Genomic DNA, 18,315 nt, shown 5'->3' with positions numbered 1-18,315 from the left:
TCAAAATGTGATGATGCATCATTCCATTGTTTTTGCCCATTTTTCTTTCTTTTATTCTGTGATATTTTGGTTAGCAGAGGTGAGAGGTAGGTAATGATTCACCGGATTTATGGCGTTGTGCTTTCCACTAACTTGAGAGCTTCTCGTGCTGATAACGTGTTGTAAAATCGACGGTGTGTGCAGTGAAATAAACAAACAAGACACAAAATTTACGAGGTTCCTCTACAGTCAGTATGACTGGAGTACGTCCTCGGGGCAACAGTGATGCTTTCATTATAATCTGAAGTAATAAGAGTACAAAAATAACTCTCTCTATTGTCTCCTCTCGCCTTCCTCTCTTTTCTCTCTTCCTCTTTATCTCTTTTCTCTCTTCCTCTTCCGTGAGTCTCTCAACCTTCTTCACATCTCATTCATTTTATAAACAAAAGAGAACACTATTCACTTTACAAATTTTCCACAAATGAATAGTGAAAATACTGTACATAAATAGTAACAAACTATTCATGTAGGCCATCCACATATTATTCACAATAAAGAATTATATGTTTATTATCACCCTTAGACCATCTCCAACCCTTGGGCTAAAAGCCAAATTTTTTAGCCCGGAAAATTTGGTTTTTAGCCCAGAAACATCTTTTCTGCTCCAACCCTTCTGCCCTAAAATTTTAGCCCGGAATTATTAAAAAATGAACTTAGGCTAATTTTTTTCTTAAATCAATTTTTTTAAAAAAAATAAATATGTAGATTATTGTAAATTAATTTTATGAACATTTTAATCTAAAAAAATTTAAATTCCGATAAACATTTGGCATTTAGCCCGGGAAGAAAGCTGTGGGGAATTTGGCCCAGAAATAACATTTGGCATTTAACCTAAAATTTTAGCATGGGTTGGAGAGTGTTTGGGGGGAGTAATTTGGCTTTTAGCCCAGGTTTAGAGAAATTACCCCCCCCAAACACTCTCCAACCCATGCTAAAATTTTAGGCTAAATGCCAAATGTTATTTCTGGGCCAAATTCCCCCCAGCTTTCCCCTGGGCTAAATGCCAAATGTTTATCGAAATTTAAATTTTTTTAGATTAAAATGTTCATAAAATTAATTTACAATAATCTACATATTTATTTTTTATTTTTTAAATTGACTTAAGAAAAAAAATTAGCCTAAGTTCATTCTTTAATAATTTCAAGCTAAAATTTTAGGGCAGAAGGGTTGGAGCAGAAAAGATGTTTCTGGGCTAAAAGTCAAATTTTTCGGGCTAAAAAATTTGACTTTTAGCCCAAGAGTTGGAGATGATCTTAGTGAATAGGGTAATATACACAACTTAACAAAGAACAATGATTTCAAGAGTTACAAAAGATGAAGGGCTAAAGACTCCATCTGTATTTTCCACCAACCACAAATAATGACAAAAAAAATTACTTTCCCACTAACAACCAGATAATGACAATTTATAATCAATATAATTTATTTAATATTAAAAATGAACCAACAGGAAACCCACAATACTCCACATCACTGTTTTCAAATTTATTTGCATTTGAATATATATATATTTTAACAAAGAGGATAGCTTTATTGATAACTCGGAAGATATCAATCAACATACTGGAGTGAGAATCCATGTATCTATCAGTGATTAACCAAGGGAAATGCTGGGGTTCACGGAACCAAATGCAAGAAGCTCCGGATCAGACTCAAATATGGCCATTTCTTGTTCATCCAAGGTCACCCATGCTTCGATACCATCGTGCTGTTTTGTGTCAGCCAACAGAATTAGGTTCTTTCTGACACCTGGGCTGGTGACCCAAGCAGGTTTCCCCCAACCAAAATCGATTTCATACAGAGGAAGCCTGCACAGACTGGTGGCCCAATATCCATATAAGCCTTTATTTCCCTTATAAAGATCAGCCCTTTCTCTCTGAGACTCAGATACCACCAAGAATCCCTCCTCGCCTTTAAATCTGTTGGCCTTCTTGGCCCGAAAGTCTGTCAATCCTTGCCTCATTTTGCTCACTAACTCGTGTAGTTCGGTCTCATTTTCTTTGAATAACATTGGATGTGACCAAAACCAATTCCCCATGACATTTTCCAATATCTCCGGGACAATACTTCTTCGCAAGCTTATCATCTGGGTCAGCACCATTGGTCTCATCCAACTCTCAGGCTTCAATTGACGGGAAGCAGCAATAGAACATTTCAATATGATAGCCAAAACTAGATTTATGTTTGATGGGATGAAGGTCTGGACCACACCCCCATTATTCGACTTGAGGCTGGCTATCTTCGAAATATCGAATACAAGCCTTCTTGTAGTTAAACTTTGAATTTCCATGCTGGCGTTGATGGATGGCAGGGACAACTCTCTAGGAGGCAACAAAGACCCTCCAGTAAACTCCGGTGGCACCAATTGAGCTCCGAGCACTCTATCTTCGCGATTTATCGCTGCCCATGTTCGCATGAATGTGTGGAGTGATGTTCCATCTGCAAGCTTGTGTGAAGGTGATGCAGCAACAACAATTCCTCCACAGTTGAAAACGCTGATTTGAATAAACAAAAGTACAGATCCCAAGGCTTCTTGGGCGGTTTTAGGATCATTGTCGGGGATAAAGTTGGTGAGTAAGTTGATATCAGGTTGTTTGAGAAAGTCTGAAAGCTGGCAGTTAACCCGGGCTTCAAGAAAATGAGCCCCTTCATCGTTGCACTCCACCAATGCAGGGCTTTTGAGCCGGCCAGCCAGTGGATAGAAGTAAACTAAAGCTTTTGATAAAGACTCTTGCAACCGTTCAGATTTTGTCTCTGAAGTTTCGGCAGCAAAATTAGAACCGTTGGGGTTTTTGTATAACCATATGATAGTTGCAGTTACAGTAGAAGGAATAAGTTGGTCCAGAAGAGAGAGCTTAAGAAATCTATTGTGATGAGGAGTTGGAGATGATGGTTTGATGATCTTTCTTGAGGTGATTTCTACCAGTGAATGGATATTACAACTGAATAATATTCCATGTCTAATGGGATGGAGACTTCTTCTGTAGGTGGTTACTATCCTCTGAAACTTTGAAAGAAAAATCACCATAGTTTGGTGCTCCAGAGTGCTAAGGTAGAAAATTAATTATGAGGAAGAAGTTTGCCAGAAAGAGAGAGCTTGAAGATGTCTTTATAGAAAAGCATAGGGATCGTTTGTACTCCACGTCCTTGAATAATTTATCTGTCTTTTATTTTTTTAGTGTTCATTGACCAAAAAGAAATACCAGGAAACATGCATCTGATAGTTTTTCTTATAGAGTGGTGTTATACCCCCACCTTATATTCCCACCCTCCATAAAAAGTTCAAAAACACATAAACTCTTCCTCACCCACCAATATTCCCTAAACAACCCTACATATATTTTTGTTAGATTTAAAAAAGATAAATAATTTTAAAAAGCAATTATTAATAAGACCTTAGTTAGTTACAACAACGGAGGATGGGTGCCATTCTCGCTGACTATTTGGCACGGTGACATGTTTAGTCTCCACTTTTTTTGGTGTTGGTAAAAAATATATAATGTCGTTGCCAACATACTTTGGCATGTGGCACATCTTAGAGGAGTCATACTTTCCTAGCAAATATAAATACTGTGACCCATCTAAACTTATCTAACCTATGATCCATATGAATGCGTGTAATCTTATGATCTCATAATTTCTGTCCTTATAATTGCAAGCCGATGGAAAGACGTCTTACCTATATTATGAACAAAACAAGCTTTTTCACTGAACAAGTTCTGTTATTATTCTGCCAACAAAACATCATAGTACATACACCAAAATAAAGTAATACCTTAATAACTTGAATTCATCCAAATTGAAAGACATCTAGATAACTTCTTGTTTCAACGTTTACAGTGAAATACAGAAACACAACTGCTGTCACACTCTCTTCAGATGGAGAATTACTCCATGCTCAGGTTCAATGACCAACCTACAAGCTGGCGAGTGCTGGTATGCCGGGGAGAGTGAGAAGCAAAACTTGGAAAGAATAAGAGATAGAATCACCTTCAATTCTGTCATTGCTAAGTTTTTGCCAACACAAATCCGAGGACCAAATCCAAATGGCATATAAGCCTCAGGAGACTTGCAGGCAGCAACAATTCCATGCCTAAATCTTTTTGGATTGAATTGAAGGGCGTCAGGGCCCCAGACATCAGGCAGTTGCTGCAATATTGGAACTGGAATCTGAATGTTTGTTCCCTTGGGAACTACGATTTTGTTGAACTCGATATCTTTGAGGGCTTGTCTTACAACAAACACAGCTGGTGGGTACAACCGTAAGGTTTCTTGAATCACCATATTCAACTGCCAACATATATAAATGGGTTTAACATGAAATCAGTACTTGGTAGCCTATAGACTCAAGCAATCGCCTCAGTAAAAACTTATTATGAATCTGTACACATATAGTAACATACTGCATGCTTTCATTACCCAAGTATATATGTTTTATTGAGTATTCCTTTTATTACTAGAACTAGTCCCTATAAATACTTTTTTGACAAATATTCAACACATATTCACCGCCTATAACCACATCCTGAGAAGCACCTAACATGTGCTTCTTCAAGAAGCACTTGAGCTAATGTCATGATTGTCATCCCAACGTTTATCTATTTTTATATCAAACCCTATAAAGAGCGCATTTAGCAGCACTGCGAAAAGAGTTTGAAACAGGATCATTAAAAGAGCATCTGCAGTGATTAAAATACATAAAGATGTATTGTGTGTGTAAAGTAACATACTGTTTTCATGCTTCGAAACATATCAGCATCTGGAATACCATCCCTGAAAATTTCAAGCACCTCAGCACGGACATGAGCTTGCCACTCTGGATGTGTAGCTAACAACATCAAGCTCCATGTTGCTGTGATGGCGATGGTTTCATGGCCAGCAAAGTAAATACTTTTGCAATTATCCACTATGAAACTATCACGGGAGTAACCTGAAAATAGGTTATCAGCATCATCATAATTTTTTGCCCCCTCTAGTATCATTTGCATAAGGTCCTTCTCATGAGTAGCTTCAGTACTGCGTTGCTTCGCAGCCTTTAAGATCATTGAGTGGATCTCTTTCTCTAATCTCCCTATCTGTCTGTTGTTTTGCGTTGGCAGGTATCTAGCATTTTTTGAGACATTTAATTAATTATGAAAGATTAGTATGACAAGGATCGAATGCAGAATGCAGATATAGTCATGAATATGTATGCCCCATGTACATAGTAAAACTATTTGAACTAGATGCTTCGACTGATGAGATCTAGCACACAGATGAGATCATGCCAATATGCAGTATCATGAACATTAGATTTCTTGTAACAAATAGATATACCTTGCACCGGGAACCCCAATGTTTCCATTCGACATGATTTTCTGAAGAGTTCTGAGCTTTAAAAAAATTTCTTTCCCTTGTAAATAATTACTTCCAAAGGATGCTCTAGATATGATATCTGCTGACAAGCTTCTCAAATCATCATCCACTCTAAAGACTGAACTTCCTCCCTCACTTTCGATTTTATGCTCCCAGTTTCTTACCATCATTGTTGTCGAGTCCACCATCAAATCCACCATACCCTTGAAATTAAACAGTGAAGTTGGATCTATAAATAAAATACGCAAAAATGCATCATAAAAAGCATACATCCAAGTGATATCTTACATTTACAATTACTTCTTCTAGTATGAGACTTAGTGATTCACCTTAACCTTGTCGGAGTAGAACTCAGGAGCAATAATCTTTCTTTGGTGTGACCAAATCGGGCCGTTTGAAGATAGAATGCCTTGGCCTAACAGAGGCTTGCGATCCTTAGACAATTTGTAAGCAGGCTGCCCTAAGTTCAAAGATGCCAGGCTAAGTTCCTTCACCATCTCTACATCTGAAACACTTACATGCTGAATGATTCCAGTTGAATACATGAAGATTGGCCCTGCAACCAATACATATATACAAGATTTGAATATATGATGAAGATTTGGGTAGCTTTCTTATTATCTGCTTAAACTAAAAGATAATAGTAAGAAAGAGAACTCTATTAAATCAAATTACATCTATAAGAGTCCTTGTTATATTTCAATGATCATCTGACAATCAAAGTACATATATGTGTACTACTATTTGGTCCAAAGAAAAGGAAAAAAAATTCTGGTTAATTTTAGCAGGACTTCTTATATTTCAAGTTGTAATTTTGGATTGCCTTTGATCCTTGTAAACTCTGAAATGTTTTTGTTAATGTCTTGTAATTGATTATTTTCTCGTAACTTAGGATAAATAAATACGAGCTTTGACAAATTAATGTGTGCACAATGAGATACATTGGATAGTTGCAAAGTCTTTTGTGCTACATTCTCTAGTCTTCTGGTCTTGTGTATGAATATCTACATATCAGTTAGAGACTTGCTCTAGTCTAAATTGTCATATTAGAGCATGTACGGTTGGAGAGTTACCTCCATGATTAACGAAAAGCATTTCTCACTGCCTAAAGCTGTAAAGAGCAGATTCTCCAATTTTTCATTCTTTTCTTTCTTACCAACCATATTGAGCATTGGTATTCAACTGTAGGTGAATTGGGGCTTTGGTCCTGAACTAAAAAGTGTTGGTTCCCGAATATGAAGCAATGGTCATTTTGGATGACTCAGTTCGAACTTTCGTCCCTTATTTACCCCTTAAATCCATTATTGTGGACAAAAGTTCTAACGGTGTTTTTCAAAAGGACCATTGCCTTGCATTGTTACAAGCTCGTAAAGTAAACTAATACTCATGGATTTTTAGTTCAGGACCAAAGCTCAAATTGAGTCAAAGTTGAAAAGGAGTACTCCAATTTTCTCCGACCAATGACCAACAATTGGGAGTGTAAACTTTAAGATATTGACAGAAATGGGATCTACCATATTCGTTTCGCCATTGCACCAGATGAGGGAAAAGGGTTGAAGGCCAATCATGATTAATGGAAACACGATGGTCTTTCGAGATCGGACTCCTGCTGGGTGCTGCAGCTGTTGACTTCTTCGTCACCTCGAGCTTGAACCTTTTCATGTCCGGGATATTTCCAAAGATAATTGATGAAGAGGGAGGTCCTCTGATTCCTTGCTTTTCAAGCTTTGATCTCTGCCTCCTTTGCTTTAAAACCAAAGACTCGTAGAGATACAAAAGCAATATCACAAATCCACCCAACAACATAGATAGCATTATCTTTGCTGCTGCCATTGTTGCCTCTTCTCTCTTTCTTTCTCTCTCTCTCTCTTTCTTTCTTTCTTTCTTTCCTTGTTTTCTGCTTTTTTTTTTCTCGTTTCTTTTTTAAAAAAAGGGGACGTTGTCCTCTCTTTCTTTTCCGCTCGGTATCTCTTTTCCGAATTCAATTGAGATTTTCAAGAATTTTAAATCTTTTAATAAATTTAAGGATATTCAATTAAGATTTTAAGTGATTATCTAAAATTCAAGATGTATTCAATTATAATTTTAAAATAGTTTATTAAAATCGCTAGAAATGCGGATGTATTCAATTAGAATTTTAAAGATTGATTTTAAACAATTTGATAAAGATGAGGAATTATAGGGAATTAGAAAGATTTCGTAGTATATTTTAAGCATCTACAAATCTTACATCTTCTCATTAGATTTCGAGATAATTAAATTAAAATTTTATATGGAATCTCTATAAATCAATTAAACTCCATAAAAATCCATGGATTTATAAATCTATTAAATTCTCGCAAAAAACAATTTTTCACTTATAAGTTAGAGTCTTCAATTCTCGCCAAATGTGAATTTGACCACATCATTAATAGTTTATTGTGAAAAAACTAAGCCTAGCCCTTTTAATATAGATAATATCGTTTGTTAAAAAAAAAAAACAAAATCAAACCAAAACAATTTTTCACTTATAAGTTAAGAGTCTTCAATTTTCGCCAAATGTGAATTTGACCACATCATTAATAGCTCATTGTGAAAAAACTAAGCCTAACTCTTTTATTATAGATAATATCGTTTGTTAAAAAAAAAAAAAATCAAACCAAACCACAAGTCGACAATGCATGTAAAAGGAGAGTTCAATCCCTTCTGTACAAAACTGAACAGAAACATTGCGACATCTATTGCCCAGTAAACAGAGCCAAGAAATTACATGCAGAAAAGTTAAATCATTGGTAGTTGACAACAAATGTGATTCCCCAGGCCCATCCTGGTGTGGATCTTATATCACAGAAAATAGTAGTAGGAAGCATTCTAGAAGCAGCTGAAAACTGTGTTATGGGCAAAACTCCAAGAACTTTACAATCCGTGACACGCTAGGCTAGCTCTCTCTTTCACACACACACACACATATCTATATATATTATATGGGGCGGATCCTTGACACCATACACAAGATTTGACACAAATTTTAGATCATTAGATTAACCCACTTTTAATGGTTGAGATGTCATGACAATTAGTTTTCTTTAAGTGTTTAAACAAATATACATTAGAAATTAAAATCTGAAAATTTTAAATTATTATGACTTTAATTTTGTCTCTTCATTAGTTAATTGTGTTTTGACTCTGTCATACTCCCCTTACCTTCCATTTTTTCCTCTTCTCTGTCAATCGTCATATGCTCTTCTATACTTAATCATCGAGTCGGACTCATCTATTCTTCTACAAACCCTCAAACATGGCAAGGAACCTGACACGGAGATTGGGAGTATCCTTTTAGATATTAGGAAGATGGTTCTGTAGTTTGAGTCAATTTCCAACGAGTGTTCCTCGGTGAAGTGGCTACGGTGGCAGCTAGGGGTGGGGGGAATTGCTATGGGGTTTTTCATTTCCTTATTTTTTTTCGTTTAATATTCTTGTGGAATATGTAAATCTCTCTATTCAACTTAATGAAATGAAAATATATCATTTTGACCAAAAAAAAAAAAGGGAACTTTAACGAAAAGCACCCGGTACTGTTCACTTTAACGAAAAACCACATTTTTACACTAAAAAGTCAATCCTGGTACTATTCACTTTACCCTTTATTTTGTCCTTATCATTAAAACTCAAAGTTTTCAAGCCCTTTTCATTAGTTTTCCTAAAAAAAAATGGATATCATGTATGTTTGAACAATATTATGAGAAAAGAAGAACAATTCTTACCACCGCTGCTACCATGTAAAGTGGTGGGTTTGTTTCTTAAAACTGAAAATGATTACTAGGCTGCAACTCTAAACAACCACATATGATGATTAAGGACAACACAATTAGGTGAACTAGTACAATCAAATAGCAACGAGTTCTTGAAGAATTTCAACAAAAGACATGAGACTGCAAGAAATTCAGAGATGACGAAGAGACAAAAAACAAAGAGAAAATTGCAAACAAACAAGAAAGAGATCAAGCAAATCATATTAAAGGGAAAAAGAGAGAATGAAACATAATTAATGGTGTGTGTATATATATTATTAAGTAGGGATAGGACAAAATTGAGAGTAATAATAAAGTAGGAACATCTGCAGTTTGGAGTCTGAAGTTCTATTTAATATTATCAAGTGGAGTTTTTTTTTTTTTTTTTTTTTTGGTGAACAGGATGCTTCATTATCTGGACAAAAATGACAAATTGATACATAGAAGGCCTACACAGAGGCAAGTAGCCTAATAAGGCAAACAGACCAAGTAGTGTAAAAAGGTAAGTGATTCCACGACACTGCATCTAATGCTAAAAGCGTCACCCCTCATACTACCGGAACAGGACCTAGGGAGGGCAAGGAAAACCATCATTACACAGAACATGGACTGGGGAAGATGGAGGTCAATTGACCCAGATGAAATCACACATTTCCCTACATTGTCGCGATGCCAAGTAGTCCGCAGCCGAGTTGGCTAGTCTTGGAATCTAAGACCAGTGACAGTCATGGAAAGTCTCCCCCCTCCTTTTGCTCTTCACTAGAACGGGAAAAGCTTCCCACCTGCCCATTGTTGGCTTATCTCTGAGACAAGAAATAGATTCCATCGAGTCAGACTCAATGATAACTGAAGTCCACCCCATATAGATACCCAACTCTTATCCATGCAGGATTGGTAGCCAAGAAATTGCCCTCCGAATCCCACGCCACGACACCTGCAAACCCCACACCCGTACTCACCACCCAACTCGCATCCACATTGATTTTTATAAACCCCGGGCCAAGTGGGATCCAACGAGCCGGATTATCCGAGATAGGATTGTTGGGCAAAGGACGATTAACTGAGAACAGGAAGCCTCGGTGAAAGCTCCAACCGAGATGGATAATGCCGTAATTACCTGTCTTGGGTTGATTGGTTGGTGGTTGAAGACAAAATTGCATCTTTTTTTCCAAATATGCCAACACGTAAAGGCAACATAAGACATCAATCTCCTCAACTCACGCTTTGATCTGTTAGCAGAAGCAAAGATAGCAAGAAGCCAATTTGCCCATGTCATTACATCCTCTCTCTTTATCCTGAGGTTCAAAGCATTACCAAACCAAATCAACTCCACCAACGGACATATAAGTGCTCAATGGATTCCTTATGTGAACTACATAAGGGGCATAGAGGTGATGGAGATGATCGTCTTTTAAATAAGTTCACCATAATAGCAATAGCTGCATGAAGAGTTTTCCACATAAAGCACCTAATTTTTGGTGTGGTCTCCAAATTCCACAGCGAGTTGGGTATGGAAGTAGATGTGGAAGACCTCAGCATCCTTTGGGGTCGGTTCCTCGCATAGGCTCAATGGTATCCGGATTTGACCGAGTATGTCCCTGTTTCTTGAAAGGCCAAACCAATATGTCCCTGAGCATCAAATTCCCAATATGAGTCTTCAAGATCGCATCAAACTCCCAATCCAACACAAATGGTTTTAGAAAATCAATATCCCATACCTCAGTTTCTGGGCAGATCAAAGATTCCACTAGAGTATTATATGTGACTTGCATCGATCCCAAATGAGAAGGTCTACCTGAGGGAATGGACAGAAGCCATCGACTTCTGACAAGAAGGTTGGACCAAGCCTAAGAAGCTCTTCCACTCTGCTTAGCCTCGAGGAATGAACAATTAGGGAAATAGCGAGCTTTATCAATCTCCAACATTGTTTAGCTAGTAGGGCATCATTGAAATCCACAAAACTCCTCAAACCTAAGCCTCATTCAGCTTTTCGTTTACCCAATTTTTCCTTTGATACCCAGTGAATTCGATTCTCACCTCCTTTTTTCCCCCCACCAAAACTTTGAGATCATTGAATCTAACTAGTTACACATAGACATAGGGAATTTAAATAGATTAATCGGGTATGCCGGAATTGCTTGCGTCACAGCCTTTATCAGAACCTTATGTCCAGCTTGTGAGAAGGTAGATTGCTTCCACCCTTGTATTTTCCCCAATAGTCTTCCTTTTACATATCCCAATCCACATTTCTTCAAGCAGCCCCAGATGGCGGGAACACCTAAGTATAGACTCAGGTCCTCAACCATCTCCATGCCGAGAATGCCGACCAACTCTGCCGACAAGATTGCTAGGATGTTCCAAAAAAAAAAAACACTTGATTTGAGCTTGTTGACTTGTTGCCCTGATGCCGAGCAGTAGGCATCAATTAACTGGACTAAGTGTCAACAATTTTCCTTTTCTGCTTTCAGGAAGATAAGAGTGTCATCTGCAAAAAAGATGTGGGAGATGGTTAGACCGGTTGGGTTCATTTTCACCCCTTCAATCCACTTCCGATCACTGGCCTATTGAATAAGAAGTGACAATACTTCATTAACCAAGAGAAACAAGTATAGGGATAATGGGTCCCCCTATCTAAGACCACGTGAGGGAGCGATTTTTTTCCCAGGCCGTCCGTTCAGGAGAATGGCAAAATTCACTGAAGAAATACATCTCATTATGAGACTTCTCCACCGGTTGTCAAAATCCATCTGCTCCATCAGCGCCATTAAGAAATCTCACTCTACTCTGTCACAAGCCTTGTGCATATCCAACTTGATTCCAAGCTCAAATTTACTTTTTTGTCCTTCTCATTTTGAGGAAATGGAAGATTTCATGCGCGATTTTGATATTATCTTGTATTTTTCTTCCGGCCACAAATGCATTTTGGGTAGGGGAGATCAAGTCTAGTAGAAGAGGTTTGAGGCAATTTGCTAAAACCTTCAAAATAACCTTATATGAGTAATTACATAAGCTAATGGGGCGAAACTGCTAAACAGACTCGGGATTTTGCACTTTCAAAATCAACACTACGTGAGTAACATTAATCCGATTAGGATTATGAGCTCCATACATCAGGTTCCCAATTAGATCATTCACATCCTCATCAATGGTGTCCCAATAGGAGTGATAGAATATACCTTGAAAACCATCTGGACCCGAGGCCTTTAGTCCCCCCATCTGCATTGCCGCATCCTTTATCTCATCCACTGAAACCAAGTTTATGAGGGAAACATTCATTTCATCACTAACTGTTGGGGTGATACAATTTAGGATGGCTCCCCAATCCCGCTGCCCCATTGAGTGAACAGATCAATGAAGTGCATGTCAATTATACGACAAACCTGACTTGGATTATCCACCCACTCCTCATCATCATTTTTTAACGATGCCAGTTTGTTCCTCATTCGCCTATGTAGAGTAGATTGATGGAAGAACGTGGTGTTAGCATCCTCCTCCTTAAGTCATTTAACTATTGATCTTTGCTACCAAAAAATATCCTCTTGACTGCATAGGTGGTCCACTTTTTCGACAGTGCTTCAATTTCCTGAAAATTACCTCTCCAATCTTCTTAGAGGCTTCCCAATTGGTTCATCATCTCCTTGATATGCCAACCTCACTGTTTGAATTTGTCTATACTCCAACTTATCAATTTAGAACAACACTCATTTATCTTTGTTGGTACCATATATTGGGCCTCGTCTTTGGGCCTCATTACTGAGCCCATAACCCATGAAAGAGGGGAAAAAACCCTTATTCTATAAAATGGACTCTCCCTCACCCTCATTCGGAGGGTCTCGCATCCAAAGACACAACATCACTCTCATACAATTCTCCTCACAACAATAGAAGGAAATACCATATCAGCCAAACAGAGAGTAAAATGGCAAGGGCTGCATCCACAGAGAGCTCCATTACCGATCTATTGTAATCCATACATTCATACAGTGAAATGGAATTAACATCAGTGTGGACGTAGCCCAAACATTGGGGTGAGCCACGATACATCTTTGTGTTCTTGTGCGTTTATGTGATTCACGGTCGGATTTATGTTGGTCCAAGATCCACCAGATGTTGTGCATCAACAATCTTCAAATTCCATCGCTCCAAGGTGTTTCTCTCACATGGATTTTCCCATATTCTTTTCACAACCTCTCGGCAATCAGCTTCCTTCACCAGCAGGCCTCAAATCAAATAGTTTTTTTTTTCCTTTCCCATCATTTGGTTCACATCAAACTAAAACAGGGCAATGGTCAGACCCCAAGATAGTACCATAGGTGACTGTAGTGTTTGGCCAAAGCACCTGCCAACACCCATTAATTAATCCTCGATCGAGCCGAGCCTTCACCAATTGTCCATTTCTAGGAGAAATTTTTAATTATGACGGGTACACAAGTGGTACATCACGTGTTTCAATAGAAATTGTGGGAAATTTTATTTTTTAAGTTATTAACTTTTTAGCACACATATCCCACCATTTGTATAATAACACGTGGTGTACCACCCTGTGTACCAGTCACACTGAAAAATCTCTCCATTTCTAATGCCCCTCCAGGTGAATTTAGGGTCGTTAAAACCCAAGTTCATAACCTCTAACTTGGTCATAAATTCCTCCAGGTATTTTAGCCTGTTATATCTAACCTCTGCACCGTTCAACTTTTCATGGTCCCACAAGAATTCATTAAAATCATCGCCACAAAGCCATGCAATGTTATCTGAGCTAAATTTCTGAATCATTCCCCTCCAAAAGTCCAACTTCTCCGCGCGGTATGCAGTTCCATAGACTCCTGTGAATCGGAACACACACTGAGAGTCAACATAGCTGCATCTATCATCAATAAAGTGTTTCAAGGACACCACTATTTCCACCTTCACTGAATCATCCCACCAAAGGCTTAGACCACCAGCTCTCCCTACCGGAGCGACATTGAACCCATTAAAGTAACCCATACGCCGCCTAATACCTTGTATTCTATGATATCTAATTTTAGTTTCCAAAAGAAAGATCATAGAGGGTCTGTTTTTCCTAATTTGCCCATGAAGGGTATAAACTACTGTGTCCGACCCAAGACCTTAGTAGTTCCAAAATAGATCAATTATGGTGACCGTGTGCCTATTGAAGGCCAACCGTCACCACCTAGAGATGAATTTCCCGCTTTCTTTGCCAATTGGGCATGTTTCTCCCCCATAGAGATCTCTTCCATGTATTCCCACATATCTGATACTCTACCGGGACTTTTTGAAGCTCCTCCTCCTCGTAGATCGTTATCTTCATCATTAGGCATCTTTCTCTTATGCTTATATTCCTTAGTTTTTCTGGAGCCTTCTTTTTCCTCTCTTTTATTCGTCTACTCTCCTCTGTTTTTGCTTTTTTCTTTGGGGAGTGCACCATCTCTTTGCTCTTATTTTCCAACTCCCTCTTATTGATGATGCCACTCGCCTCCTCCCGAAGAATACCACCTCTCTTAAGCTCAATTTCATACTTGTCTCTGCCCTCTGTTTCATCTGTAGAATTTGGTTTTGAGTTTGTGACCTAACAACTCCTCCCTCAGTCTGAGTGTAAGTCTTTTCCTCTATTTCCTCAATCATGACCGTTAGGATTTCTTCCTTGCTCGCTATGCATCTCCACGGGCTCAAAGCCCATAACAAAGCGATGGTTCAACAGAAGCCCACAACCTTCCATTATCCACTGGGTTGGGTTGAGATTTTGTCCTTCACTCATTCTTTGCATTCTATGCCACCTTTTTTTTCCCTCTTCCTTTGTCCTAATGCAGTATCGCTAAGTTAGGGTCCACTGTGTCATGTGCTTATTTCGTGTTGGCCTCCCTAATAATGTCCTCCATGCGTCTCTAGTTGGGGGGCCTGGATCCCACTCTTATTGCACCAGCATCCCTTCTTTCCCTCGAGGCAATAGCTACAAGTCTTGGAGGTTTAATGAAATCTCGAATTGGTGCAGCTCTTGTCCATTCTTTGTACCCAGCCGTACCACCCCTCATGGGTTTAAAGGAACACTCAGTATTAGAGTGTCCAATTCTACCACATCGATAACAAAAGTCTTGCAGTCTTTCATACCGAAATTCAATCCAAGTGTCATTATTATTGTCCCTTGGAAGCCAACACCCAGTGGTCAGAGGGTTTGAGGTGTTCACAGCTACTTTTAATCTCAAAAATCCCCGAGCTTTCCTTGGGGCTTCTAATTCCTCAAACTCCCCAATTTTTTAAGCCAGACACCGCACATTTTCTTCCGAGTTGAGATATGGTGGTACCCCCCCTAATTGTACCCAAAAGGAGACAACTTCCATATTAACTTCCTCTAGTTTAGATATGGTGGTACCCCCTAATTTGTACCCAAAAGGAGACAACTTCCATATTAGCTCATGTGGCCATCTTTTAATAGAAAAAATATGTTTCATGACTGCCCACGGCACCCGTTTTAGAATTTTAGAAGTCATACTTTCATCTTGGACAGTGATAATGAAGGTATTTTCTCTGATCCACTTGACTTCAACTTCCACCATCTCCTTCCAAAATGATCTAAGGATATTTCTAACCTCCCCCCCCCCCCAAAAAAATTGTATAAAGTTTTGTTAACCAACGCAGTACCCCGAATTTGACCCCCCTTGCTCCAGTGTGGATAGATCCATGATATTTCTAACCCCCCTCCCAAAAAAAAAAATTGTTGAAAGCTTTGTTAACCAACGCAGTACCCCTTAATTTGACCCCTTGCTCCAATGTGGATAGATCCATATTCTTCTCCGGTGGACCATCAATTCCTCCATTTCTACTCCTCCCCCCCCCCCCAAGCAATTTGTTAAGAGTTTTGTTAACCAACGTAGTACCCCCTAATTTGACCCCTTACTCTAGTGTGGATAGATCCATATTCTTCTCCAAGTGGACCATCAATTCCTCCATTTATACTCCTGCCATTTGTCTCTATTTATGAGTTGTTTCACCAACACCTTAAACATATATGTATCCGAGGTAGACCGTTGAGGCTCTACCTAAATTTTCACTCTGTTTTTCCTTTTCTATCATTCGCACCTCACAGCTTTTCGACCCTAATTGTAAGTACACAAGGATCACAAACATATTAGTAAGAAGTTGTATACCTCCATTAATTCCCAATTTGAAACATACCTTGCCATTAATGTCCGCTTTCATGGTAACTAAGTAGTTGCCCTTTGTATTTTACGAATTAAATAACATGAGGTCTTCCTTTCTCTTTCCCTTGTCAGAGTTTGGTAGGAATAATTGTTGCCTATTCATTTTGCCCTGATTTCCTGATCTATCAGCACCAGTAGGGTTTCTTTTGCACTTATCACTGATGGACAAGGATTGTCTGCCCTCCCACTTCATGTGCCCTCCTGTTTGTGTAGTCACGGTTAAGCCACGTTAATATTTTATATTACTATTCATTTTTGTCTTATTATCTCTATAAAAAAATATAAAATATTGATATGGTACGTCCAGGATCGACGCGTGACGTCATCCAGCATCCGTATATCTAACAGATCCCGCCTCCGATATATGTACAAGGCATAACTCAAGATCCAACTGCGTAATAATTTTTCGTAAGCTTTATGGCTGCATCTAACCTCCTCGTTAGACTGCCTACGTACCCTAAACAGGGATCAAGCCATTTGTAGTTCATCTATCACTACCCATCTACATTTACCAATGTACATTCAAGCCGAAAGATATAACATTCTTCAATCAATCAATCATTAGAACTTGACAAGTATGGAAGTACTAGATTCAAGGCTACATAACAATCCAATATGACAATCAAGGTTTCCATTCCACCCATCATATAAGTCACTATGTTTTCAACATGAAACCTTAATCTACCGCATGTAACATATCCAAGAACCAACAAAGCACAATATTATTCTCAAGCTATTTCAAGTAACGAGACTAATCATAATAATAACAATCATATCCCACATCATTCTGCAATCGTTCTACTTAATCAATCCTAAAATCACAGATGCATGATATCTACAATTACTATGTTATTCAATCAACAAGGTCCCATATCAATTCACAAATTTTAATAAAGGTTCCATACATAATTCCCCACCTGGATTCCAAGTACTAACATGATAAGTCTAATTTATACACAATGTCTACTGTGAACAATTCATATTCACTCGACTCTAAGGTCGGACTACCTTTACAGAAATAAGCAATAGTAGGGATTCCAGACCACTCAACAGAATCTAACCAAAATACTAAGCGACCTCTTGTAATCTCTTCAGACCTGACATTTGTACAATCAATGCCTACACCATGGAAATGGTGCATCGGCATCAAGAATTCAAATATGCTGCAAAGCTTGGGTGAGTGACAATAATACAAGGATGTGATAATAATGATAAAGTCAACCATTAATCACAATTTACATCTCTTTAATATAAATCATTCATAAGGAATCAATACCAAGCCTTTGTAACTCCAAATGAGTCATTCAGACATCCAACGGTTCATTTGAAACAAATCATAACAGCACACAATCATACTCTCATACAACACAATGAAAAGTAAGGTTAAGGCGACACAGTTTGGCCGAAGTTTACATCTCTGAAGCTATCTCAATCCAAATTCAATAACCCCAAGGTGAACACGATCCCAGACCATCTCTCAACGAAATCGTGAAGTAGGAGGGATTCCGGACCATCTCTTAACAGGATCCAAGTGGGTACGATTCCAGACCACTCAACTAAACCGAGCGTAAGTCCAAGAAATATAGCAGCGCTCAAAGAAGAAAACACGAAACAAGTACTCAAAATACAAAAGCTCAATGAAACAAGAAATGAAATAATGATACGATATGTGAAATAAGTCTCGAAGCAACAAACCCCATGACAATGGGTTCATGGTCCACTCCTAACCCTCACATTTCATCACATCAGGCCAATCATGCAAATCAAATCTCATTTCAAATATGCACATCAAATTACTTTCCATCGAACAATTCATCAAGCCTTCAAATCACATTTCACAGATATCATCCATACACAAGTCAAATCACGACTAATAAACATAGATTCACATTATATAATCAAGTGATATCCAATCAAATCCTTATCATCCCCAGAATGCGTAAGGTCCCCCA

The 18,315-nt window shown here is 38.4% G+C and overlaps 2 protein-coding genes across 2 annotated transcripts; both read right to left on the bottom strand.

Annotated features, from left to right (window-relative positions):
- Positions 1-1,513: 1,513 nt before the first annotated feature.
- On the bottom strand, positions 1,514-3,161 carry LOC103445087 (limonoid 21-O-acetyltransferse-like). The gene has a single exon (XM_008384054.4). The coding sequence runs from the start codon at positions 3,065-3,067 to the stop codon at positions 1,634-1,636; it is 1,434 nt and encodes a 477-aa protein (XP_008382276.1). The 5' UTR covers positions 3,068-3,161; the 3' UTR covers positions 1,514-1,633.
- Positions 3,162-3,740: 579 nt separating this feature from the next.
- On the bottom strand, positions 3,741-7,380 carry LOC103445067 (cytochrome P450 714C2-like). Its single transcript, XM_008384036.4, has 5 exons — positions 6,909-7,380; positions 5,724-5,950; positions 5,356-5,597; positions 4,770-5,142; positions 3,741-4,329 (listed from the first exon to the last, which is right to left on the bottom strand). The coding sequence occupies exons 1-5, from the start codon at positions 7,225-7,227 to the stop codon at positions 3,904-3,906; spliced, it is 1,587 nt and encodes a 528-aa protein (XP_008382258.1). The 5' UTR covers positions 7,228-7,380; the 3' UTR covers positions 3,741-3,903.
- Positions 7,381-18,315: the final 10,935 nt, after the last annotated feature.

Source organism: Malus domestica, chromosome 07, assembly GCF_042453785.1.
Source record: "Malus domestica chromosome 07, GDT2T_hap1".
Classification (NCBI taxonomy): Eukaryota; Viridiplantae; Streptophyta; class Magnoliopsida; order Rosales; family Rosaceae; genus Malus; species Malus domestica.
Note: the sequence above shows the minus strand (reverse complement) of the source record. Positions and strands in the feature narration are given on the sequence as shown.